This window comes from Rattus norvegicus, chromosome 14 (genome assembly GCF_036323735.1).
Source record: "Rattus norvegicus strain BN/NHsdMcwi chromosome 14, GRCr8, whole genome shotgun sequence".
Lineage (NCBI taxonomy): Eukaryota > Metazoa > Chordata > Mammalia > Rodentia > Muridae > Rattus > Rattus norvegicus.
The window spans coordinates 61160331-61187878 of NC_086032.1; the positions used below are offsets into that span (position 1 = coordinate 61160331).

Sequence of the window (27548 nt, forward strand, 5' to 3'; positions counted from 1 at the left end):
TCATGACTTCTCTACTCGAAGGCTGAAACTTTTGAAATCACGAGCCAAGAGAAACCTTGTTTTTCTTAATTGAATTCTGCCAGTTTGGCAGCAGTGATGTAAGCGTTAACTATACACACTCCTCTCTAGCACTACAGCACTATGGTTTCTGGATAGCTAACAATTGAAAAGTTCAGTGACCATTCTCGAACATGCATCTAATCCTAATTTCTAGTTTCCTAAGTGACTCTCTCTTCTCAAATGACCCCCAACAGATTCAACAGCTTGGGCTCCATAGTGATTTCTATCACAAACAAGCAAACAAATGCCCTGGGAACTATCTACTCCACATGACTACACAACAGAGTGAAAAAGAAGAATGGATGGATGACAAGAGAAACTAAATATAAGATGTTTTAAAGCAAAAGATATGAAAGCAAAGAAAGTTCAGACACACTAAGCCGTAACAATGTTTCAATAATGTAATAGATAATTACAACTTGAATTCTCAATGCCATCTCATGGCCTTGTTCAGGAAACAACCATTCATCTCTCTTATTTAAATCATACAGTTAAATATCTACCAAAATATTGTTAGTACTGACAGAACATACCTATTTCACTGTTAACAACTCAACCTGAACAGGTCACAGAGTCAAGATATACTGACATCTATCTTTTATTATCTTGGTCTGGAAAACACTGACTTTCATTATTAAGGCTTTATGCCTTTTTTTTTTCCTAATCTGAAACATTCCAAATCTTCCAAACATAGTTTTACCACAGCTTGAGAACTTAGCAGATATGTTTCTATTACTCACCTGCATATACACTAGAGGCTGCCACTTACGCAGACCATCTCTAACACCCTACATAAAGTTACATATAGCCTCCCCCACCATCTTCCTGCCCTGATCCCCTTTCCCCAGTTAAGCACTGGGTTTCTTTTCTTTTTTTTTTTTTTAATTATTATTTTTTTTATTAACTTGAGTATTTCTTATATACATTTCAAGTGTTATTCCCTTTCCTGGTTTCCGGACAAACATCCCCCTCCCCCCCCTTCCTTATGGGTGTTCCCCTCCCAACCCTCCCCCCATTGCTGCCCTCCCCCCATAGTCTAGTTCACTGGGGGTTCAGTCTTAGCAGGACCCAGGGCTTCCCCTTCCACTGGTGCTCTTACTAGGATATTCATTGCTACCTATGGGGTCAGAGTCCAGGGTCAGTCCATGTATAGTCTTTAGGTAGTGGCTTAGTCCCTGGAAGCTCTGGTAAGCACTGGGTTTCTTAAATGAGCCTTCCCACAAAGCCCACCAGAATGTTAGCTGAAAGGCACAGTCTTCATCTGCTTTGTTCCCGATCTATTACTCCAAGCATCTATTTGGACATCTGGCATGCAGAAGGCCCTCAAATATTAGCTCAAAATCATATGAATGAATATAAACTATACTGATCAATGCTTTCTCATATGGCCAAAATACAAAACAAGAAAGCACTGAAGAAAAACTTTTCAGTCAGCATTTTAAAATACTAAATACTTCTCAAATTTTTTTTAAAAAAAAGTGCTGCTAAATTCTCAAAATACAAGAAATTAAACTACTTTAATTTTGTTTTACTATGGTTTCTTATTAAACTCATGAAAGCCCCTAATTATGGCTAATTGAGGCCTATTACAGAACTATTCATTTTTTAATGAGATACTTTATTTTAAAAACAAACAATTATAAAACTGGAGACACCAAGAACTGCAGAATTAACAACTTATCCATTTAAGCCCTCTATTCCTGTACCGTCAGAACAACTGTCAGTGGATCTACATGTCTAACTTTAAATTTTCTAAAAGTCACATTAAACAAAAAGAGGTTAATTTCACTATCACATTTGATATTACTAATATGTCCAAGACATTATCACCTTATACATTAATGGATGTTTTGTGTATGTGCACAGTTATTGCACAGTGTGTAGATGAAGACTGGAGGCCAGTGTCGGGTACCTTGCTCAGTCAGTTTTCCTCTTATTTTTTGAGACAGGATATGTCGTCCTGTCTGGAATTCAACAATTCAGCTCCACAGGCTGGACAGGAAGACCCCAAATCATTCTGCCTCCACCCACCAGCACTGAGACTACAGGCATGCCCAACACACTCAGCTTTTTTATATAATGGGCACCTGAATTCAGGTCTTCATGTTTGCGCAGCAAACTGGGCATTCTTCCAAGCCTCCATTTCGTAAAATTTACATACTTTATTTTTCTCAAATAGTCACATTTAAACATATTTTTACAGTTAATAGCATATACCTCATTTTCAAATTTCAAATACTATATGTGGCTAGTGGCTATTGTACTGAATGGTTGACTTCTACATGTTTTTGGGTACCAATAAAGTAGAATTGCACACTGCATTTGTATTTAATTATCAATATCAAAAAGGGGAAACAGTATTTCCTATTAATTTCATATTAATAAAATGCTAAGCTCTACTTTTTTTTTTTTTATTAACTTGAGTATTTCTTATATACATTTCGAGTGTTATTCCCTTTCCCGGTTTCCGGGCAAACATCCCCCTCCCCCCTCCCCTTCCTTATGGGTGTCCCCCTCCCAACCCTCCCCCCATTGCCACCCTCCCCCCATAGACTAGTTCACGGGGGGTTCAGTCTTAGCAGGACCCAGGGCTTCCCCTTCCACTGGTGCTCTTACTAGGATATTCATTGCTACCTATGGGGTCAGAGTCCAGGGTCAGTCCATGTATAGTCTTTAGGTAGTGGCTTAGTCCCTGGAAGCTCTGGTTGCTTGGCATTGTTGTACTTTTGGGGTCTCGAGCCCCTTCAAGCTCTTCCAGTTCTTTCTCTGATTCCTTCAATAGGGGACCTATTCTCAGTTCAGTGGTTTGCTGCTGGCATTCGCCTCTGTATTTGCTGTATTCTGGCTGTGTCTCTCAGGAGCGATCTACATCCGGCTCCTGTCGGTCTGCACTTCTTTGCTTCATCCATCTTGTCTAATTGGGTGGCTGTATATGTATGGGCCACATGTGGGGCAGGCTCTGAATGGGTGTTCCTTCAGTCTCTGTTTTAATCTTTGCCTCTCCCTTCCCTGCCAAGGGTATTCTTTTTCCTCATTTAAAGAAGGAGTGAAGCATTCACATTTTGATCATCCGTCTTGAGTTTCGTTTGTTCTAGGGATCTAGGGTAATTCAAGCATTTGGGCTAATAGCCACTTATCAATGAGTGCATACCATGTATGTCTTTCTGTGATTGGGTTAGCTCACTCAGGATGATATTTTCCAGTTCCAACCATTTGCCTACGAATTTCATAAACTCGTTGTTTTTGATAGCTGAGTAATATTCCATTGTGTAGATGTACCACATTTTATGTATCCATTCCTCTGTTGAAGGGCATCTGGGTTCTTTCCATTTTCTGGCTATTATAAATAAGGCTGCGATGAACATAGTGGCTAAGCTCTACTTTTTAAACATAGGACTTTATGAACTGGGATACCCTGAATGAGTTGACAATAACACTCCCAGAAGGTTTCAGTTACTAAAATTCTCAACCTGGGTATGAGATTACAAGTAATTTGTTATTCCTTAGAAATAATCTGTCATACAAGGGGAAACAAGACAGGGTGCTGACTTTACTTTTGGTTGCCTACCATGTCTGGATTCTATTACTGAAGACTTCACAATGTAGGACACAGAGAAACCATGCTGGAACTGGCCTGCAAACTTCCTCTTTGCTACTTAGCTTTCATGGTCTAAAAAAGTGCTATTCAGGCCTCTGGGAGAGAAAAAAGTCTTATCCAGTGGCAACTTTACCTAACTGTAGTAGACACAAAATGCTACAATATTGATCTGCCAGACAAGATGTGCCCACTGGTGCACAGTGTCATCAACACTGTGGATGTAACCGTTTTCTTATTAAATCTGAGGCCTGCACACAACAGTGAATTCTTGCCTGGTGCTATAAATCGGGGTATATATTAGGAAGGTCTTAGTCCCTAAGCGGGAACCTACTGCACTTGTCTTGCTAAATGGATATACTGTCAAACTGTCTCCTAAGTATTTATGCTTTTAAACACAGATTAGTGCTTGTCCACGTCATCGTCCATCTGTTTATGTGTTGTCTGAAGTGCTTCCAGACTGAACCTGTCTTCTTCAGGTTCACAAAATATAGCAAGAGTTAAAGGAAAAAGGGTAATGAATTTGAAAGAGGAGGTGTATGGGAGCGTTTAGAGAGAGGGGGGAAAAGGGGAATGGGAACTACGCAATTGTATTAAGGTTTCAAAAAATAAAGGTGGCACACGCCTTTAATCCCAGAACTAGGAAGGCAGAGGCAGGTGGATGAATCTCTGTGAGTTTGAGACCAGCCTAGTCTACAAAATGAGTCTAGGACAGCCAGGGCATTTACACAGAGAAACTCTGTCTCAAAAAAACCATGAATAAATAATAAATAAACAAATCTTTAGAGATTGTCACTGTGAGATAGCAATAATCCTTTCCCATATAAGACTGTGCTAACCCACATGACTTGCCCTTGCCAATCTGATACTAAGCAAATGCTGGCAACTAGAGGCATGATAAGCACTCACACAAGAACTTCCGGGAATGCTACCACTTGGAAGCCAGCTGTCAGGCAGCAATAAACTCCTACCCAGACTCCTCGGTGATAGACATACAGAAAGAGAAACCATAAAGTGTAGATCAACATCGCAGCAGCTCAGAAATATGCTGACTGCCACAGAAGACCAAAGCCCATACCTACAGTTACAAATACATTGCCCGGCTCAGCCCAGCTAACCCACAGAATGTAGAATCAACTACTTGTCATTGATACAATAATTTGAAGTGGTGTGTACAGCAGTACTGGGTAGTGCCATACAGCAAGATATGTGCTTGTGAAACCCATGACTATGAGGAATTTATGTAACCAGGAAGCATGGGGACAGTGCACATGTCTAGAGACCCAGATAGGGTTAAGGATTTTGAACCTAAGACAGTTTGAGGCTAGCCCGAGTTCTTATACTTCACACCCTCATCTCAAAAAAGAAAAAAAAAAAAAAAAAAAGAAAAGAAAAGAAAAGCACAGCTACCAATCTCTGACATCACAATTATAATGGAAAGGAAAGGGGAAGGAGGAAGAGGGGTAGTCAGAAAAGCAAAGAAAGTCCAAAAAGCCATGTAAATACAGTAGGCAAAAATCACAGCTTAAAAGAGAAAGTTAAAGGCACTAAGCAGTCCTGAGAAACAAACTGCGACCGGAAGAATCCTGGGAACAGAGACTCAACAAGAAGGCGGGAAAGCAGCTCCACTGACCTCATCACTCTCGTCCACTTCTATCCCACCATCCTTGTCGTCGTCCATCTGTTTATGTATTGTCTGAAGTGCTTCCAGACTGAACCTGTCTTCTTCAGTGAAGCATGGTGGACTCAGAGACATACAGGGATCTAAAACAAAGAAGACAATTATTAACTTGCCGTACTGGAACACAGGCTATAGCTAGATGCAACTAAAAAGGAAAAAGAAATCAGACTTCAGACTAAGACCAAGAACTTTGTCTTAACACAATACATTCTAACATCAAAGATACAATAAACTTGGGTAAAAGTAAGAAATACAATTATCAATAGGCAGAGATCTCAAGATCTCTCTGTATCCAATAGTTCTAAAGAAAAAGAGATTTTCTCATGTTAAGAGAAAAAAGATTAACATAGAATAGACAGGGCTATACGGTTTGTACAACCCAGTTTAGTTAAAATGAAAGGTTGTGGAAACATTCAGAACAAGGAAGGAAGGGCAGTGTAAAATGGCTTTCTATGTATGACAATCTAAGAGACACTCTATCTGGCTTTTCAAATGTATCCTTTTTAAATCAACAACTTTTTTAAAGAAACTTTTTCAAATCTTATTTCTCGTGTTTTCTTTAGTATCTCTTCGTTGGTTAAACCCCTTCCAACAGAAGAGCAACAGAACCCTACACTCAAGTTGTCAGCTACAGACCTAGGGCTGTAGGAAGCCCGCCAAGCATGCGGCACTGGGCTTCAGCCCCAGGACTAAAAGATTAAAATAATAAAATGGAGGACTAGAGAGGGCATAAGCCATATAACTTCAGGCCGGGTGGATGAAAGTGTCTCTTCTGAGGCTATGACTCGTAAAAGCCCGTATGTCAACCAGGGACAGCCCTGCACTCCTGCTCACATCCTTTGTGCTGGTTGGTAGACGTACTGCCACTACTTTACTAAATCATTAAAATAATATCTAACTATAATATCAGTAGAAGCAGAGGTATGTATTCCTAGATGCAGTGATGTTAAGGTTTAATATAATTTGTGACATTACACAGTGTGATTATCTCATCAATACTTAAAATCCGGCCCTGTTGTGAACTGTCAACAGTCAACTGTGAACAAACCACGTGTCAATGGTCTTAGCTGTCTCACTCATCTCTAAATGGAAGCAAATAGACTAGGTGCTTACTAAAGTCTACTGTAGTAATAGAAGAATGGCTAATTTGGTATTTACATTAAAAAAATTATAGTAAAGTGCCTGAGACTCACAGTTATTTTATTTTCTAAAACATAATTCAAACCCAAGTATCTACATGTTCCAGTTTATAATGAACTTAACACTTTTATAATTTTAATTCATCTAATGCTGAAAGAAAATAGAAAAGGAATTATAGAAGGTAGAAAATGGAATTACAGGCCACATGTGGCTCAGTGATAAGAGTACTTGCTCTCCCAGAGAACCTGGATTTGAGTCATAGCACCTACATGCCAGCTCCCAAGCACCTGTAGCATCAGTTCCAGAGGATCTAATGTCCTCTTTTGACCTCTGCAGGAACCAAGCACATAAGTGATGGCTAGTTACATGCAGGCAAACACCCATACACATTAAAAAAAAATTAACTACTGAAACCAGCTGTGGTGGCACACATCTTTAATCGCAAAACTCAGAGGCAGAGGCAGGTGATTTGGTGACTTGAAGGTCAGCCTGTCCTACATAGTGAGCTCTAGGGCAGCCATGGCTACAAAGCTAGACTCTGTTAAAAAATAATTTATTTATTTACTTAGTCAAGTCAAGATCTACATGATGTTTAGTCACCTACATCACAGGGTGATAGTTTCTTACAAGCGATGTAGAAGAAAAGAACTTACACTCCTACTGATCACACAGGTTTTATAGTTAAATTAGAGTGAGGACTATGCAGCCTTTATAAAGTCTGAAGATAAAATTAAGTGTAACAAATAACTTAGCAAATGCAAAGACAGACATGGACTGGGCATGGTCATACATGCCTACAATCTCAGTACTCCAGATGCATAGGCAGGATTGCCACCAGCCTAGGTGACATTGCTAATGCTAGAACAACCAGTGCTACAGAGCAAGAGCCAATCTCAAAACCAATTCCTTGACTGATTGAAATTAAGATGGGTAACTATTTACTTGAATGTACTTCATTAAAAATGTTAACTCATTAAAAAAAAAATACTGTCAAGGTCTACGGCACAATCTAACTTTTTAATAAAAACCTCTCACAAGCACCACGTTATACATACTTCCTTCTCCGAGGTCCAGCCCATCAATTAAATAAATGTCATCTATTGTGTAACCTACACTGGAACAGTAACCATGAACAAGAGAAAGGCATTCAAATATACCCTGGCAAGATTGGAAAATGAGGCAGCTACGACTACAGACATTCTAGCAAGGACAAACAGCTGGGACAAGGAAAGCAAAAGGTGGCTATGAAATGTTCAAGAATTTGAACTTTGTCATTCATATTCTCAGATCATTCTACCTAAAAACATCACTTTATAGTGTAGTCTAACAATCTGTGGTGGCTTTATATATCCTACTGTCTGTTCAGCTAAGCACAAAAACAGGGCAGAGACTATATTCTTCCACTTATCACAAGTTCACAATAACTAGGATTTTGCTGGGTAATATTTTAGGCCTGATTAATTCTGATGCTTCATACTTTAGATCACAAACTTCTTTGCCATGAAAGGCAAAAACTGACTGACACTGGAAATTAAAAAAGACAATGCAGTCATTAGAAAGTTAAAAAGTATGATATACTTTTTAAAGTTCACAAGCTAATGAGAAAGAAGACACGCAGGTTCGACATTATGTTAGGAACTATTAAGAACACTAGCTACATGATGTCATGATTTGAATATGCTCCCCACCCCAAAAAAAGCCTTGCACTGGAAACATAATCCCAGTGTAACAGTGCTGGGGAAGAATCCTAACAAGGGGTGCTGGGTTATGAGAGCCCGCCTTAGGAACAGATTGCTGCTAACAAGCTTGAGGGTAACTTTGATCCTCTGCCCTCGCTTGCTCTCCTAACATCCCTCCCTATCCCCCCTTGCCCTTCCCTCTTCCAGCACCACAATGTAACAGGATGCTTGTACTACGGGCCAACTCCCTGATCATGAATTTTCTGGCCTTGAAAATGTATTTCTATTGTTTACACGTGGCCTATAGAGCACTAAAATTGTATATTATGGGAACTTGGACAAAGTCTAATCCAGACTAGGAAAGACAATCAGCCTATTTTTCTTAAAGTGCTTTTAGAAAATTCAAAAGGCCCTATAGCTGATGGCCTTGAGTGGAGAGAAAAGTATGCCTGAAAAAAAGTGTCCAGTGACAGGCAGAGAGTATGTGACATCACACATACATGCAAGTGGGTTCCTCTGTATGGCGTACGGAGCATAGGAAAAGAGGTGAGGCACTGGCAGGAGGTCACTAGGAGAGCGTTTGTCCAAAGCTTTCCTTTTCCATCCTAAGGGACTGGGATTTTATCTAAGGACTAAGCAAAGTAAGTAAGGGGGTTCAAGGAGGGGCAAACACAAGAAAATAAATGGAATGAAAGCAAGGCTGACAGGCACAGTCATGGGGAACTGCCACAACAAAAGCACAGGAATTCAAACACAGCAAATATGTAATGAAGACAGTTCTAGTATACGAGGTTTTGTGGAAGATGGAGCAATAAATAATATGACAAAAGTGATCTCCATTTCCACACAGAATACTGTTTCCTAAATTTAGAGTAGATGAGATAGTTCAGTGAGTAAGCTGTGCAAGCCTGGTGCCCTGATTTCAATCCTCTGGAACCCCAAAGTCTATCCCCAACCTGACTTTGATCCCCAAAATGTGGAACAGAATCAACCACAAAGTTGTCCTCTGACCTTAATAATTACAACACTATGGCATATGTGCCCTTCCTAACACATACTATGTATCTAACACACAATATTATTTTTCCCATTAATTACTTTACATCCTCACCAAAGCTTCCCCTCCGTCCTCTCCTCTGAGCCCCACCTCTCACATCCTCTTCCCCCATTCCCCCTGCCTTTCTCTTCGGAGAAGCAGGGACCTCCCATGGATATCAACCCACCTTGGCATATCAAGTTGCAGAAGGACTACATGCATCTTCTATTGAGCCTAGACAAGGCGGCCCAGTTGGGGAAAGGGATCCAAAGGCAGGCAGCAAAGTCAGAACACTTGCCCCACTGTTACAGAACTCACTCGAAGCCCAAGCTGCACATTTGTTACATCTCTGCTGAGGGCCTAGGTCCACCCCATGCATGCTCTCTGGATGGTGGTTCAGTCTCTGTGAGCCCCTGAAAGCCCAGGTTAGTTGATTCTGTAGTTTTCTTGTGATGTCCTTAACCTCTCTAGCTCCTTCAATCCTTCCTCCCCTCTTCCATAAGATTCCCCGAGTTCCACCTATTGTTTGGCTGTGGGTTTCATCCTCTGGGTGAAGCCTCTCAGTGGACAGATATGCCAAGTTCCTGCCCACAAATATAGCAGAATATCATTAATAGTGTCAGGGTGGGCTCTCTCTCATGCCATGGGTCTCAATCACTTCTGGGCCTTTTGGCTAAGATCAAGTGTAGAATCTGTTCTCATCAGTTTATTAAAGTGTGACTTAAGACCCACAAATGCAACAGCCATGATTTCTTAATTCTATTGCCATCTCTAATGCTTCCTTTTATTTCTTTCTCAGTTGTTTTCTAGGTTAATTCAGCAAGAATGATCACTTTAAATCAGATTAGCTGACGTATTTTAAAATTCATCCTACTCTACAAGATCCATGGCTGTGTATAAATACAGTATAATAGCTTCAAACATAAAAGCTGAAATCCTTCATTTCTGTCAGTATTTCATAAACCTTAGCTCCTAAAATGCACTAGTGAAAACTGTGACTCCATACCTGGAATATGATTCTTATCTAACGGCATTCACTTGTTCACTCATTCTTTTAAACAATGCCCATATTAGCGAGGCTCTTCCTGGTGCTGGGCACACAATGCACAGGAAGCATCCTCTTCATGGAGCCTTCAGCTTGTGTTAAACACAGTATAGCATGATGGATCCCTTTGCTTTCATATACTCAACGTTCTTTGAAAACGGAATCAGCATCAACAGAGTAAAAGACTTACCCTGCTTAGTCAACAACGGCAGTAAGTTCCACTGTGTGCCTGTATTCAAGGCCAAATGCCCCATCTGAAGCCTTAAAGTGTTTTGAAGTAAAAATAGTTATTTATTTCATCTTAAGTGGATTAAAATTATTTCCTCTGTTAGAATTATCTACTATTAAAAACCAAAGCCATTCTATAAATGTAATCTATTATCTCTAACCTATGTTTGTACCTTGCAGAGGAAATGACTCATAGAGAACTTGTTAAATTAAATAAGATCATACCTACCTCAACATAACACTTGGGATTTTAAGCCACTAAATCCAAGTGTCAGTATGATGTATATAAAGAAATGTGCCAGTACTTAGTCAGAAAAGGAGTATTGCTGCCACTGATACTGCCTGCCTGAGAAAGCAACTGATGGATCCAAAAAGCACACATGTCCGGTGGGAAAGACGCTTTCCAAAGTGACACTCCATCGCCAACATCTGCCTACATTCTCTACCTTACTTATCTTCGCACAGTGGACCTCGCTTCAATTCACATTTCTCTTGAACACACCACTGTGTAAGTGTGAACTTTGGTCCCACAAGCTTAAGTTTAGACTCTTATTCCCACACATGTGGCAAGCTCTGGAGAGGTCTCAGAGCCTTCACAAGGCAGGGCCTGGCTAGTAGGAATGTGTCACTATGAAGAGCCACCAAAGGTTATCCATACGTTACCTCTAGTCCTGCTTGCTGCTTCCTGGCCCCCTGCTATGTCAGATCCACTGCCTAAGTCTCTGCCACTATTCACAGAACAGTCCTCCATGCCTGCTCTACTGTAGTAGACCAACGACCTCTGTAAACACAAGGCAAAATAGACCCTTAAGTTGCTTCTGTCGGGTATTTGGTCATAGCAATGGGAAATAGCCACTCCACTATGATGAATACTTTACCTTATATTTAAATAGTCTCACTGTCTACCTCAATGAGTGTCATGTTTAAAGGTTTAATGCCTTAATGGTTAAGAGGTTTAAACTATATAAATATTCAAGGCTAAATGCTAACTACAAATCATTTATCTAGCAAATGCACAAAAGCCACGTACATAATACGTTAAAAAAAAAAAAAAGTCAGCTTGATAACCATGCCGTGAGACATCTGTAATGCGTATACAACTAAGAAGAAACCTGCGCTTATTATGCCCACAGAAAGAAAGTCTTCAAGGTAAAAGTGGCATCTGCATTGGTTCTTCAAAGTTCTCCATGAAGACACACACAGGCAAGAAAACATGTGGCAGTTACATTAAACACAATGATAATGGAAACATGAAATACCTACCATATTATAAAGTATACATAAGAAATTACGGTTATATATTTAATCTTGACTACTAAATGAGCATTGTTAGAGTTCAGAGGGGGAAAAGTAAGGACCAGTTTGTAGAAAGATCTACAGACTATTCTGAATAAAGGGAAAAATGCATAAATTCTTCACTTGCAAGGAAGCTCATGTTTTCTGTTTCCTCTGCCAGCAACAGGCTCTGTCCCTGATACAGCATGGCTCACCAACACCTCCCTTCATCCCAGGCACAGCCTCGCCTGTGTCCTCTACTGCCCCAAGCTGCTCCACAGCCCCCCCACAGTGTGCTGCACTGTCTTTATCTCTTCCCTAACTCCCACACTGAGACGCAGTTATGAAATCAGACTTTGTTTTGATCAGTCCTCTCCACACTCCGCACTGCCTAGAACAGGATCTCACTCACAGAAATGCTCCAACTTATTTGTTTACTGAATTACTTATTAATTGGATTTTCAATATAAATGTTTGGAGAAGTCTTTTAAGAAATTATTCAGGGAATTAGAAATCTAAGTGTGTCAATTGACAGATTCTCACTCCTTTATGGCTTAGGTTAAATCTAAGTAGGCAGTACGAATTTCATGATATTGTACTTCTGCTCACTTGTTCCGTGCTCATCTAAGGCTTAATATGAAGTCTACTCACTCTCAGATATTATTATTTACTGAGCAAAGTAAACAATACACTCTGAAAAATAACTAAGTGCAGCTTTAAAGTGCTTAACGCAGCCTTCGCAGGGTAACTATAAAGACACTGTGTATGGGCCTGTTCTGACCCACACTCTATCTATAGCATCACTATAGGCAGTACTGCCTAATAAATAATGTGCCTGATTTTACATGTCCACGATTGTCTCTCCTGTGACCTGATGAAAGAGATACTACTAAGTAACAGTGACAACGAAAGGAAATAATATGCACTCTGGAACCCACAAATAATAAAACCCCTTAGCAGGGTCTCTCCCAGCAGTGCTCTGTCTTTCCTGCTCCCCTCTTCTCAAACTCTCCCCACAGCTTCTTGCAGACTGTGGGTGGAAGGGAGGGCAAGGACATTACATAACACTGCCCAGGGCGGGCTCATACAACAAAGCAGGTTCTCCAATAAGCTAGTCTTACTCCCCAACTTAGAGGAAGAAAACACGAACAAGTGTGGGTGGAGCTGCAACAGGAAGTGAGTCTGCGGAGACGGTCTGGGGCATCAGTCAGTGAAGGGCTCTGAAGGGTCTACGAAGTCAGAGTAAGACATCTGCCTGCACTGAGTTCTATCTCCACACTAGAATAGCTTAAGGTTGGCGTGGAAGTGACACAGAAAAATGTCAAAGAAGAACTCAGAATTATCTGGTGTAGTAGAAATCTTCGCTCCAATTTTACTTTCTAATCGTCCACGTCACTGATGAACATACACACTGTGACAACATGTAACCCCCAGAGGCCATACTTTATGAAGCTCACTTCTACTGTTGTACACATTAAAAAAATGTTACTTCTTGTTGTACACTTTATGGGTTTGGTTAAGTCACTGAAACATGCAGCCACCCTTAAAATAGCATAGAGGGTAGCAGGCCTGCCTCCCAAACCCTGTGTTCTACATCGTCATCCCTCACTCCCACTTCGGGCAAATACAGATCTTTTAAGTTTTGTCTTCTATCATAGTTTTGATCCTTATCAATCAACCTTTCAGGTTTGGCTCTATTTGACCAGAAAACTAGGGAGATGGCCCAGTCAATAATGTGTATGCTGCATAAACAAGAAGTACCTGTTTAACAATAAAAGTCTAGGCCCAGCAGAAGGCTGTGAGCTCAAAGTAGTCAGACAGTTCGGTCCCCAGCTCCGAAAAAAAGAACCAAAAAAAAAAAGTAGTCAGACAGACACAGGAAGACGGTAGAGCTTGGACAGCCAATACAGTAGCACCTGAAGCTCCAGATTCATGACAGACTTTGTCTCAAAATGTAAGAATGACTGACAGACACTGACACCCACCTCAGGCCTCCACACACTCACATAACTCATGCACACACCTCACACATACAGGCAGGAACACAGAGTCATGTTTCTTCATTTGGGTTCATTTTCTTTTATGCTAAATAATGTCTTATTGTCTGGATGAACCAACTAGTTTATCTGTCCATTCTGTGCTGTAGACATCTTGGCTGCTAAGCTTTGCTATCATGAGCAAAGGTGTGCGTAGGATTCTGTATAATTTTCCAACTTCTGGATAAATACCAACAGGTGTGATCACTGGACTTGATGGAAAACTGATGTTCTGTGATAGTCAAGCTGCTTTCTAATGTTATTTACACCACTGTGCACTCTATCAGCAGTGTATGAGTTCCTGGTGTCAACAGTTCTTACAGTCAGTGCTCGTGGTCTTCCAAACTGAGGGGCATGACATCTCTCGCTGTTTTCATCGGCATTTCCTACTGCTGTAATGTGGAATATGTTTCCATATGGTCATCTGAATCTCCTTGAAAAGATATTTTGGTTTTATTTTAATCTGGAGATACATATTTGCCACCCAAGAGTGACTATCACAACAGTCTGCACAGTAAATTACAGAATATAAGGTACAGGGTAGGGATGTGACTCACGAGGACAAGCTTCCTGGCAACTAGCACAAAGCTCTAGGTTCTGTCCTCAGCACCAAAGAACACCAGAAACAAAGTATATAAACTCAGGCATGGTAATAAAGGAAAAAATACCAGATCACACAGAAATGACAAGGGAAGCTTATCAGGGAGAGGACACAGGCAGGGCTAACATTTCAGACCTAAAGGTCATCTAAAAAACAAAGATATTTTTCTCCTCCATTTGGCTAATCTGGACCATACAAAGCTTCTGAAATGCATCAAATACGAGGTCATTAAGCTACCACTGAGCAACATATATGCCATGTGCTGTATTTTGTCACCATTATCTATTGATACACAGACTCAGAAACCTAGTAAAAGATGGTGAGGCTGAAACGGTGAATGCAATCTTCAGTTTCCCTTACAGTACAAGTTGTGTCAGTAAACTTCATGCAAACATGAGTAAGAAATAGAGCCAGATAACTCTTAACCACAAGCCATGGCCACGGCCCACCAACCATGCACAGCATCACACCCTGCCAAGAGTTCGGCTTATCATCTTGGCAACTACTTAAGAATCTCATGATTAGGATTTGCTTAATTATTACCTCTGAAAGAGAAGAAATTATCTTGGATTTATTACTGCCATAAACAGTTCAAACGTTTATCAAGTCAAATATTTCAATGTGAATACTTTTAGAGCAAACATTAATATCATCGGTGACAATTCTCTCATATCACTCTCTAATATACCAAACACCAGATTCAAACTCACAGAGTGAATGATGTAATATCCTCTCAAGGTCAGCGTCAATCTCCTGTGTCTAGTATTGTCTTATTCTCCCTACAGCTAACATGAGACACCCAGCCTGTGTGTAGTAGAATAGATCTCAAAGAAAAAATTTTTATTAAGTTCTATGTATTTGATTCAGCATACTACATACTCTATTATCTGGTAGACAATGGGGCTTTAGAAGATGCTAGCATTTACTAGGGCACATTACACAGCAGAAAACAAAGGAGAATGAGAGCCCCATCATCAGACACGTGCATACAGTCCTCTATTACAGTGTATCAAACCACAGTGAAGAACCCAGATTCCACAACACCCAAGACTGTCCAATGGTCCAGAAGACAGAACTCACAAATAAAGGGCCTAAAAGCCACATGCAGCTACATCTAATTACAGTGTTATTCTGAAGGAAAAATGAAATCCTTTTGATAATAGCCCCTTCTAAATGCCTGTTGGAGCTCTGAATCTATGATCACTACATGTATAAAAAGTACCTATTAATTTACCCTTGCCCTAGCAGTAACAAGCAGTTTTTCCTCATGGTAAGTTATTTTTTCAACATTTTATGGTTTTTCCCTTTCCACTCTCCACGGCATTTTTAAAATTAAAATGTTTTATCTGATTATTTTACACCCATCTATTCCCATTTACCCACTAACAACACAAAGCTACTTCTTAGGTCTCTGTGAATCCTTTCAGTAAGTGCTAGAACTACTGCTTCTACCTCAACACTGACTTAATGTGAGCATGACTCATTTCCTAGCATGGTCCTCTATATAACTTAATTCTTGGTTAACCAACATGTTCCTTCAGTCTATACAAATAAGGAGTTCTTCAAAGAGTTATCTTTACTTCTTCATGCAGACAGTTACCTTTTTCATCTTCTTTTGTGGTATAAGTGCTCCTAGAATGTAATAATGTTTTCGTTTACAGCACTCAAGCATCTGTTAAATGGGAAAATATTGTTGACTGGGTGCAAAGAAAAGAAAAAAAAAGCAAACAGGTGCACTCATGTTTCCCAGGATGTTGTAAAAATTAAACAAAAAATATTATGAACACAGAGAAGCAATTTCTAACTTCTCTCAAAAAATAAGAGACTTTCACTGACTGAATGCAACATGAGGAAGACTGCTGAGAGGGAGGCTGCCATGCCTCGCCTGCTCTTCTTAGACTGTCTGAGGTGAGTGCTCCCTGAGATCCCACTGCACAAGGGAGCACACACAAACAATAATAGCAGTAACTGCAAGGTGCGCTATGAAACCGTGCTACAGCAAGCACTGAGCAGTAATGCTGCCCTACCTAAGTCCACACTAGAGAATAAAGAGAACCTGCTTACTGTCCACTTACAACCCAAGAACAATTCACTGTCTCATTTCTCTGTCGATGCAACGATCTAAAACCACATAAAATTAGTGTCAGGATTGCAGATGAAAGTGGGATGTAAAGAGAAAAATAATTCAACTCCTCCTCATATTGCAATTTATCTTTAGGAAAATTATTTAACTTCCTTTCCTCAATTTCTTCATCCATAGAGTAGAAATAATACCAAATTTTACAAGGTTCTAGTGAGAACTAAATTATACATATACATTATACATACTAGCATGTATTAATTTTATACTTTGTAAATACTTATTGCATAGCCCACCATGATTAGCTACTCAATGCCATGGTAGCAACATACTGAATCTCCAGTAATCCAATTCTTCTGTTAAGAAAAAAATCATCAAAACAAAGCTTTAATAGATGTAACTCAAAATCGCTTTTGATCCCAGACCTTGGAGCTGGAAGCAGGAGGATTTAGAGGTAAAGGGCAGCCTCAGGTACATAGTGAGTTTGAGGCCAGAATGGATTACATGAATCAGAGGGAGGTGAGAGAGAGGGAAAAGGAGTGCACAGGAAGGGGAGGAGGGGCGGGGATGCTCAGCCACTATGTAAACCTGTGACACTCAGGCATTCTCCTCCAGACTCCACAGGAGCATACTTTTCTGCTACAGGTGCACCTCAGCTTTGGAGGTTGTTCTGTAATCAGTCTACAGAGCAGTGATGTACACATAATGCAGTTTTCTGGGAAAGTAGTATTAAGAATATGAAATGTATACAATTAACTGAACCAGTTACCAGTCACTAAGTATACATATAATTTATGATACTGTGGTTTTATGCACTGCCCATACAAGTTAATACAATAGTAAGTAAGCCAAGTGCAAATTACTCAGGTGTCTCATTCAGTGCTAAGTTTCCATCACCTGGAATACCACCTGGATCACAGCAAGCATGGAATCCAGTGTTCGTTACTAAACCAATGAGGGGGGAAGGGAAGGGAAGGGAGGAGAGGGGAGAGAGGGAGAGGGAGAGGGAGGGGAAGGGGGGAGGGGGAGGGGGGACAGATGCAAGCAAGCAGTCAAAGAGCTGGTTATTTTTCTTTTTTCATTCTTTTCTATTCTTTTTTTTTTTTTTTTAAAGACAATCTCACTAAGCAGCCCTGGCTACCCTGGCTGCCCTGAGAACTGCCTTGAAGGCCAAACCTTGTCTCTGCGTGTACCACCATACGCAACATATTTAGTTGATTTTCCTTTACATTTGGTTGGCTTAATTTTATTTTTTTTCCTTTTTTTTCTATGCAACAATCAACAAAGTATAACTAAGCCACAACAACCAAATAAATAATAAACCATGAAACATTTGAAGTCACAGCAACTGCCTTCTACAACTGCAAAATACTTAAGTCACTCCTCGGAAACATCCAGTATCAAGAAATCTGGAAGCTCTCCAATCAAAACATTACCAAAACTGCCCTTTTCAGAACCATCACCATCTCTCACACAGATGTTCCTTGCCTTCTGATGCCTTCCCTCTCCTCTCCACAGACAGACCCACAGTCACTCACTGACCTCCTCAGCCTCTCCTGTTGCTTGTTTCCTCATGCTCAGTTAGTAAAGCCATATCTGCAGCTAAGTACAATCCTCCACCAACTCTCTATACCCCTTGCATCTCAGTGTGGCTGACCATGTCTTGAACTCATCCATAACCAGAGGGCTCACTTGCACCCTTAATGCTGCCAGGACAAACAGACAACTCCCAGATATATCCAAGCCCCCACTATTTCACACCGTGATTCTCGCCTTTACCTCAAACCACCTCCTCGTCCTTATCACAACAAGGACTCTGCTGCCTTCTATGTTTAACTGAAAGCAAGAGAATTACGTGAAGCTATGTAAAAAGAATTTCCATGGTTATGGACCTGTCCCATGGACACAGGAGCACCTCCTAGATCAACATCATCATATGGCTATTGTCACTGGCATCCAATGTTTTATACACGCCAAGCTATACTAGTACCTCGTCACTTCAGAAATCATTGGTAACATGGTGCTCTTCAATGAGCTTGCTAATCAACACGCTAGTTTTCCTTCCACAAAACGACACCAAAGGACGTTCAGCCCTGTTTCCCTGCTGTTATTTCTTTTTCCCCCTCTGAAACACTTCTAACAATCTCAAATTCCTCTCCATTTCTCTTTTAAACTCCAAGTCTGCTTGTCCTAAATTACAAGTAACTTCCCCATTACTAAATCTAGTAAGGTATCTCATTCCTAGACCTCTGTCCATCAATTAGCCCCATCTTCTTTATGTTGCTTTCAGGACAGCAGAACATCCTCATTCTCCTCAGTGCTTGTCCTTTAACTCCTCTTCGAGGCTCATGGTTGATAGGAAAAAAATTTAAAAATAAAATAATATATACATATATATGTATATATATATATTTTATTTTATATGTATACACACACACACACACACACACACACACACACACACACCCTAGGATTGGAAGGAAAGAGTCTACCTGGGGCACTGCAAATAGTTAGGTCCTTTTTCATCTAATTATCTCTTAATAACTTGAATCTACTATTGTTAATTCAAACCTTCCTAATAAGAACAGATCAAACAGGCAGGACAGTTGACGTCCTTCTTGGCATGCACCATGGTTACAGTCTCAGAAATAACCTGCTGTGTTCCTGGTGTGTCCTCCAAGCGTAACATTTGTGAAATAACTTTATTATTCTTAGAGCTCTTTAGAAGCCTCCTGGAGTTTAAGTCTTTACCACCATAAAGGAGTTGTGGAGACCTGGGCCACTTTCTTACTAAGAGTACTTTTACTAACCTTCAGCGAACTACTTCCCGAAGGAATCACTGACCAGCCTGTTTATGTCTGTTTATGGCACAACTCTAAGCACTTAACAAAATACATTAGCAATGAGAGAATCACGGAAATACCAGTGCACAGAGCTGGGGTGGATTTTCACAGAACACTCATCAAGTTTCAGGATGTGGATTTTAACGACAACAGACTAGGGGAGGGGACAAGTTGTCTAGCATCACAAGCAATGAGAATAAAAGCTAAGCCAGTGCTACAATGAGACAGGAATAAGAATTACAACTTAAATTTTACTATTTCACAGACTCTCACTATGTCCACTCCAGCACACCACCGCCATAATGCAAAATATCACACCCAAAAGGAAAGACCGCATCATTACCAAGCATAAAGATAACGATTGTTTTCATCTGCATCTCGGAATTTCATACAAAGATATACACTGTGTAGGTGCTATACCAAAACCCCCACTTCCATTAGCATAATCCAAACATTTAGCTTTCATCTACCAGAAAGAGCTTTGTCACTAGGAAATTTTAATTATGTCCTTAGCAATTAAAAGCAGTGTTCTTCCCATATCAGCAATCAAAAGATGATCAAAAGTGCAAGGACAGCCTGGTCTACACAAGTTCCAGGCCAGGCAGGGATTCATAACATTATCTTGTCTTAAGAGAAAATGTACTGGTTCTATCTTTAAGGCATCCTGACTTCCCTAACAGACCCTGTCTATTCTAACACTACCCATTCAGAATCTGCGCATAACTGCCTCGCTGTCACCCACATCAGTTTCTCAAAGGGATAGTGGAATTTCACAACAAGGATTACCAAGTCACGTGGCAGAACTGTTCTTAATTTCAACTTCAATGTTTACTAGAATGTCATCTCCATCCAATCTCTTAAGGGATTTTTAGCATCCTCTAAATGCAAAGTTAGAACACATATTTACCCTAAGGGGTTTCTATGGACAACAACAAGAGGGATATAAATAATAATACATAGAGAACACATGTTAGACTGTACAATACCTAATACCATCCAAAGCACCTAAAAGGGAGCATTCATTACAAAAGGACTGGCTCTCTCTTCAGAAGCACAAGTTATCCTTTGTACTGACACCTGTAATGAATGTCTTTTAAAGAAAATGCTCTGATTTTCACAGAAAAAACTGCAGAAGCATACACAGCTTAAACAAGCGTCCACCATCCCTTAACACCTGCATCAGTAAAATGTTAAGCACTTACTGAACCCTTGAAACAAAAACTGTTCAAACTCTTCACAAACAGCATTTGATGTTATTTATCACATTAAAGGAATGTGTAAGCAATAGGACTAAAGATAATTTTCAGACATATTTTAAAATATTATATTTTCTACAAAGTATGATTTTAAAGTTGCCTCCATAAATATTTTAATATGGCCTTAGAATTAGAAATCTTATGATTTTTATAAGCAATAAGTAGTTTACCAGAAGAAGTTTTAAAAAGGGAAAATAAATTGTTGTGTGAAATCAGAAAGAGAAATATGGGGGAGGAGTTTCTGCCTAGCTAAAAAGTCTTCGTTGTATAATATTTTCAAAAGCTCAACTAATAAAAAAAACTTTTCCGTAATTAGTATCAACTTGAAGAATTTGAAGGAAAAATAAATTATCTGTGGTACATATATCTAGGAAGCTAAAGATTTAATTAGAAAAATCAAACACAATTAGTTTGAATTTTGCATAACAATAATAAATTAAGATTTTACTAAAACTATACTCGTGATGATTTTTCAAGTAAAATTTTCAACTAAATTCCAAGTGCATTTGGTGCAATCACATAAGACTTATTCTTCAGTATATTATGTGAATTTTAATCCCCAAATGCTGTAACAAGGCTTTCTTTGTGTGGATGGGGAGGGGAGATCCAGTAACTGACTGCACTTTTAATTACTGGTAACTTAAGAAACTACCGAAGTCTTAAGAGTCCCTTCTCTTCTGAGTCACATGCACTCTGTCTGTCTAAGCTTCTGAGAAAGACAAAGTCCACCAGGTAACTAAAGAGCCAGAGCCTTCAGGACTTCATGAGAAGGAAAGCAAACAGGCGCGTCCGCGGCCCTGGGCAGCAGAAAGCCTGCCGGTGTGTGCTATCAGCTCTGCACGCTCGCTGGTCACAGGGAACCCTGGACGGCTCTCTGGCTTCCTCGGCCTCCATCTTCTACAAATCGGGAGATGTAGGCTCAACAATCCTGTCTCTCTCTAATTTCACTTAAACACTCTGTCCAGCCTCATTAATTCTGAAACCTTCACTTATATAGTTAATAATTAAAAAACTACTTCTCAATCTACTCTCTTGGGTACTATATGAAGTAGATATTCGTATTACAAATGAACTACCAAGGTCCAGAAAGAAACACTGTTAGACCCAAAGGTAGAAAGAACCCTGCTCAAAGATCCAAGATTCATGATTCAGAATTCATACAAATTTAAAGTTTAAAATAGAAGCAAAACCAGCAATAATAAAACAGTATACTATACAACTTACTTTTAAATGTAACTCTATCCAAAAGAAATCCTTTGAGTCAGAGTTCATATATGCCAGGCTGGCCTTACCCTGATCATATAGCTGAGGATAACCCTGACCTTCTGATCTTCCTGCCTCACTGGCCACTTGTGGGAATACAGGAGCGCATAACAAGGTCTGGCTTTATGCAATGCTGAAGATCAAATTCTGAGGTTCCTGCATGTTAGACAAACTGAGCTTCAGCCCCAGCCCAGTATCTACTTCTTTAAAAGTAGCATGCACCTTTAAGAGAGATGGGGGAGGGGTGGGTGTGGATGAACATAAGCTATACTACAATAAGCATTAGCCAGATGAATAGCTCTTACGTGAACCACTGCATGGTTATGTCAGACTAGCCAGATTTTTAAAAATTTTACATGCGAGAAAGAAAAAAAAGATAAATTCAAAATGTGCATAGATGACATTAAAGAATTAGCTATCCCAGGATGATTCTATCACCTTGGGTTCATAAAAGAAAAAAGATAAATTTAACAAACCACCTGAGAATGTACCTGATAAGTCCATAGGGAACTGTTCGAGGACAGATAATTTCAATCATGAGTTCCAACAATGATCAAGAGAAAAAGAATTCTACCTAGGCAAACTTTCCCAGCAAACAGAAAGAAGAAATCGCCTCACTAATAAATAAAAATAAATATATAAATAAAAATTAAAAAAACAGAACTCTAAAATTATTAGCAAATTAAATTTAACCAAAAAAAAATTCTACTTCAAGACAAAGCTGAGTTAACTGCAGGAATTGAACACTAACACTAAAAAATCAAATAGCTAGGGACTTCAAACCCATTTCTAAACCGGCAATAGACAGTGATGTGTTTCCAAGTGAAATATCATGATAATTTAGCAATAAGAGATTAAAAGTAGGAAACTCATATGATTGTGGAAACAAATGTAGAAAAGTATCCCATAAAACTAAGTATTTCAGCAAAATGTACAGGAAGACAGAGGAGTATTCTGATAGGACAGGGAACCTTCAGAAAACACTTCTCTCTAGTGCTAAGGGCAAGAGAAAGCCAAGTCCCCGCGGGGGTCTAGAACTACACCATGAAGAAAAAGAGAAGCAGCCTCAACTCTAAAGTCCCCCAGAAGAAAATATTCCCTCCAAAGGTGAAAATAAGAATAAAACAAAATTTAATTGTACTGAAAGATAGAAGACAAATTTTTAAGAAAATGTCCTAAGCATCAAATGTTTCCTAAAGTTCACAAATCCAATTTAACACACAAAGAAAATAAAAGGAAAAAGACCTCAGCAGTCTCTACCAAGCAGTAAATTACCAATCCTGGGAGGAGAAAAATAAGCATGTTCCCTGCCTTCTCCGTAAGGACTATATTTTAGGAAAACTAAAGTTCTTGACAGCCAAGCCGATAAATAATTGATAGGCTAACTAAACTGACACTTTGTAGCCTCAGTTAGCAGCTACGGGCAACAATCATCAGTGCTTAGGACTAGGAAGATGAACAACAGTAAACCATGTCCGTTAGGTCAAGACTTTAAATAGAGAGCTAAGACAGGTAAGTGCACTGAGCCACTGAGAAGCAGAAAGTAGGCAGTGGAACAGCTAACCATGGAACTCATGGGACAGCAGTGATTCATGATGGATGCCCTGGAAGCACATGGTACCTCTAGGAAGCATCATACCTAAAAATTTAAGGTAAATCATATCTATCCAAGTTAATAATTTCAGTATGGAGGAAACAATCAGAACCAGGCAAATGACATAATATCAAAGGAAACCAGCCAAATCAAAATTAGGTCACAGGGCATCTGACCCAGTCTCTCTAACAATTCAATTGTCCATGGGGGGAAGGGGTTTGTCGAAAAGAAAGAAACAAAGAAAGGTAGACAGATAAGACGAAGCAGGCACAGGGAAGCCATGTAGAGCTCACTGGTAGAGCACTGCCTACCACACTGTGCCTGGACTCAGTCCTTACTACGCCGGGAAAGGTGCAGATACAACTATATAACAGATCTTATGTACGTCATTGTATGGTTATGTCAGAGCAACCATTTTTTAAAACATATCTTTGGGAAAAATAAAAATGTACACGTAAGATTTCCAGAGAAAGAACTGGAAGAGCTTGAAGGGGCTAGAGACCCCTTATGAACAACAATGCCAACCAACCAGAGCTTCCAGGGACTAAGTCACTACCTAAAGACTATACATGGACTGACCCTGGACTCTGACCTCATAGGTAGCAATGAATAGCCTAGTAAGATCACCAGTGGAAGGGGAAGCCCTTGGTCCTGCTAAGACTGAACCCCCAGTGAACTAGACTATGGGGGGGAGGGTGGCAATGGGGGGAGGATGGGGAGGGGAACACCTATAAGGAAGGGGAGGGGGGAGGGGGATGTTTGCCCGGAAACCGGGAAAGGGAATAACACTCGAAATGTATTTAAGAAATACTCAAGTTAATAAAAAAAAAAATAAATAAATAAATAAAATAAAATAAAAAGATTTCATGCTGACACACTCAAGGTTATATTTCAAAAGTACTTTTAGTGACATATTTGGTTTTTATAGTTTTTTTCTTTCTTTCCTAGACTCCTCTGTTCTTTGCCTTTGAAGTTTTTTTTTTTTCCTTTAAAAGATTTGGTCTCATGTATCCTGAACCTCAACCCTCCCTTTTAAAACAGCAACAAACAGTGATATACTTCCAAGTGAAATATGACAAATACAGCTGTTTATCTTGAGTCCCACGACAGAATTTAAGATCATCGAGGAGTGGGTCCTCAGGCTGTGCAGGTGTTTCCGTAGGATTTGGTTGGAAGATGATCTACCCTGAATGTGGGCAACAGCCGTCTGTGACCATATCACATGGAAACGGCTTCACTTTGGAGGGTGGAGAGGTGGGTCGATGGTCAAGAGTACATACTGCTCTTGCAGGAGCTGAGCTTAGTCCCCAGCTCCTATTTTAGGCGACTCACAACTGCCTGTGGCTTCTACTACGGAGGATCTGATGCCATCCTTGGCCTCTGTGGGCATCGCACTCATGTGCACATACCCACACACAGACATTTGAACATATACCTAACTATGAAAATAACTAAATACTAAAAAAAAAAAAAAAAAAAAAAAGTTTCATTCTGAAACAACACAGGTGCACATGTGTCGTGAATAAAATCTACTTACTGTTTATTATTTAAAGGAGCTGCTGTCTAAAATGAAGTGAACTAACTGGCAAGCTTAGTATGAAGGACAAACATACATACATACATTTCAAATGACTCATCTAGAAGTTACTGAAGAGCCACTTGCTGTCTGCGATGGTGACGTCATATACCGACTCGGTTAGGCACAGTACTTAAGTAGTCTGCCACAAACACAAATGTCACTGAAAAGGTTACTTTGAACAAAACAACCAAAATCTGGTGGTATGGGTAGGCCTTATCCAATCTTGGTTGTGTGGGTAGGCCTGATCCAATCATCTGAAAGACATTAAAAATGAAACGGAGGTTTCTCTGAGAAAGCAAAGTCTGTCCCAAAAATATAGAATCAATTTCAGACAAAATCCAAAGCTTTGATATCTGTCCTACAAACTTCACAATCACATAGCCCATTTCTTAAATTATTCCATGTTTGCATCCAGTCATTCTACTGTTTATACAGAAGTTGATTTGAGTATTGAGAATGTTTCTAGAGGGAAGAAATTTTTTAATCAATTTTCTGAATTTGTTCTCTATTCTTATTAAACTTAGGCAACAATAGACTATTTCTATTGTTAAAGATGAACAGCTAGCCCATATCACAGTATATCAATAAAAATACACAAAATATAATGACTAAATATTCCTAATGAAATATTATTAAACCAAAGTTCTGTATGCATGCATTTGATAGCTTAGAGAATCTTACAAACAAGTATGAGATTAGCTGGTGGCTGACTCCTTACTGCTACAAATAGTGGGAAAATAAAAGTAAAAACTCAAAGCTTCATATGCCTAATTCAAGTAATTGCATAAATGACCTATAAGAGTCTACGTCCAAGCCTAAAAGAAACTTTATCCACTATAGCCAGAGCCAATTTCTGAACAGCACAAGTAGAATGTTATCCTGAGTAGCTTTACAACAAAACAAATTGAATTCTCACCTCACAGAGTAAATACTGTGTATTAAGTTGAGAGCACTGATTTGGAAGTGATGAGATTCCGAGAACTGGAATGGGCACTATGTACTCTGTGATGCTGTGTACATCAAACATTACCACCTGAGGTGACCTTTGCTGCTTTGATGTGAACACAGTCCCAAAGGGTTTGTATGGTCAAAGTTTGTTCCTCAGTGTGACAGTGTGAAAACTGATGGCACCTCCAACAGGCAGAGCGTGGTGGAAAATGACACTGGGAATTCAGCACTAGGAAGGGATTAACATGGCTCTTGTGTAATTCCAGTTGTTCCTTAGCTACTGTAAGAAGGCCCCCTTCTTCCTGACTTCCAGACTCACTGCATGATCCCTTTTAGATGTACTGTCATGAAGCCAGCCACCATGAAGTGCTCATGAGAGCTGAAACAGGATCAACGCCATGACCTTAAACTTAACAGAAAACAGACTAATATGCTTGCTTTTCATGAAGACTACAATGGCTTCCTGAGATAACAACTTTGTCAGAAATGGGAGATTCTCCTCAAGACTAACCCTACTTTGCCACTGGTTTTGAATATTACCAAATTCCAGTTCTAGCAAGTATCAAAGTACAACCCATGGAGAGGCATGCAGTTTGCATGAACAAAAAACTAAGAAGTATATGTGGAAACTGGCGTTAAGAGTACAGGATAGAGTAAACAAAAGTTCAAATTTGACCAAGCCAAATTTATTGATATGAACTATTAACCAGAAAGTCCAAGTTAGTACACTGAAAGGGTCTGGCCTCTCGTTGGTTAGTGCTCACTATAAATCAAAATGAGACCTACAGCAACTGAAGTTGCAGGGCCAGAACCAGAGCATATACTGTGCAAAGGCTGAGCTCAGTCCGAATAGCAGAGTTGTTTATCCCATAAATGCTGTTTACCTAATTCAGGAGGACCCGGATTACACAGCTTTTACCACAAATACAAAAAATAAATTGTGAGGAGAGTTTCAGCATAGTTAAAGAGCTCTAGAGCTGCCATCTGGGTCACAAATCACCATGAGAACCTCTCTCACTGGTATGGGGTCCTTAAATGCAATGAGGATAATTGGATACTAGGAAAGCAGGGACAGTTAGCAGTACTTAACAAACTCATGGGGACCAGTCACCTAACGGACACGAAATGCTAACAGTAATCATACTATTCAGGTACACTAACAGTGCACTTAGGAAAACTTTCTGATTTGATCTGGATAGCCAGAAGGGTCAAATCAAGTGAACCAAAGTCATTGTGAATTACCAGATCAAAGAGTCACACCCTTCAGTAAAGTTCACCGTACAGATGTGGTCTCTGCTTACATACTAAGCCATCTCTTGGTACCTGGCATGCAAACACTCATCTGAAATAATACTCTTTTAATTAAAAAAAATCAGTGAATGAAGATAATTAGGTATAGTTTGTTTTCTGTAAACAACTTATATGTGAAAGACACTTCCAGTGTTTGTTTACTTCATAGTTGCAACAACTCTCTTGGCCTAAGTTCCAAATGCTGTTGTTAACAATATGCTCTGCAAAAAGCTGGCGTGCCATGCAAGATTTTCTGCAACTTAAGCCACATGATCCAGGAGATGCTTGAAGTAGCAACGGCCGATATACTGTCATTCTC

At 39.7% G+C, this 27548-nt stretch overlaps 1 protein-coding gene and 1 pseudogene across 3 annotated transcripts in view; one reads left to right on the forward strand and one right to left on the reverse strand.

Moving 5' to 3' along the window:
• Positions 1 to 27548, reverse strand: part of Stim2 (stromal interaction molecule 2) — a 125732-nt gene that overhangs the window by 68781 nt on the left and 29403 nt on the right. For 2 of the 3 annotated variants that reach the window (XM_039091560.2, NM_001105750.2), the window contains exon 2: positions 5289 to 5419. In XM_039091560.2, the coding sequence (XP_038947488.1) occupies positions 5289 to 5419 (131 nt within the window). Of the gene's footprint in view, positions 1 to 5288; positions 5420 to 10426; positions 10714 to 27548 lie in introns of those variants that run through there. The other variant, XM_039091561.2, reaches the window with a different exon arrangement.
• Positions 9845 to 10049, forward strand: LOC120096843 (U2 spliceosomal RNA; annotated as a pseudogene).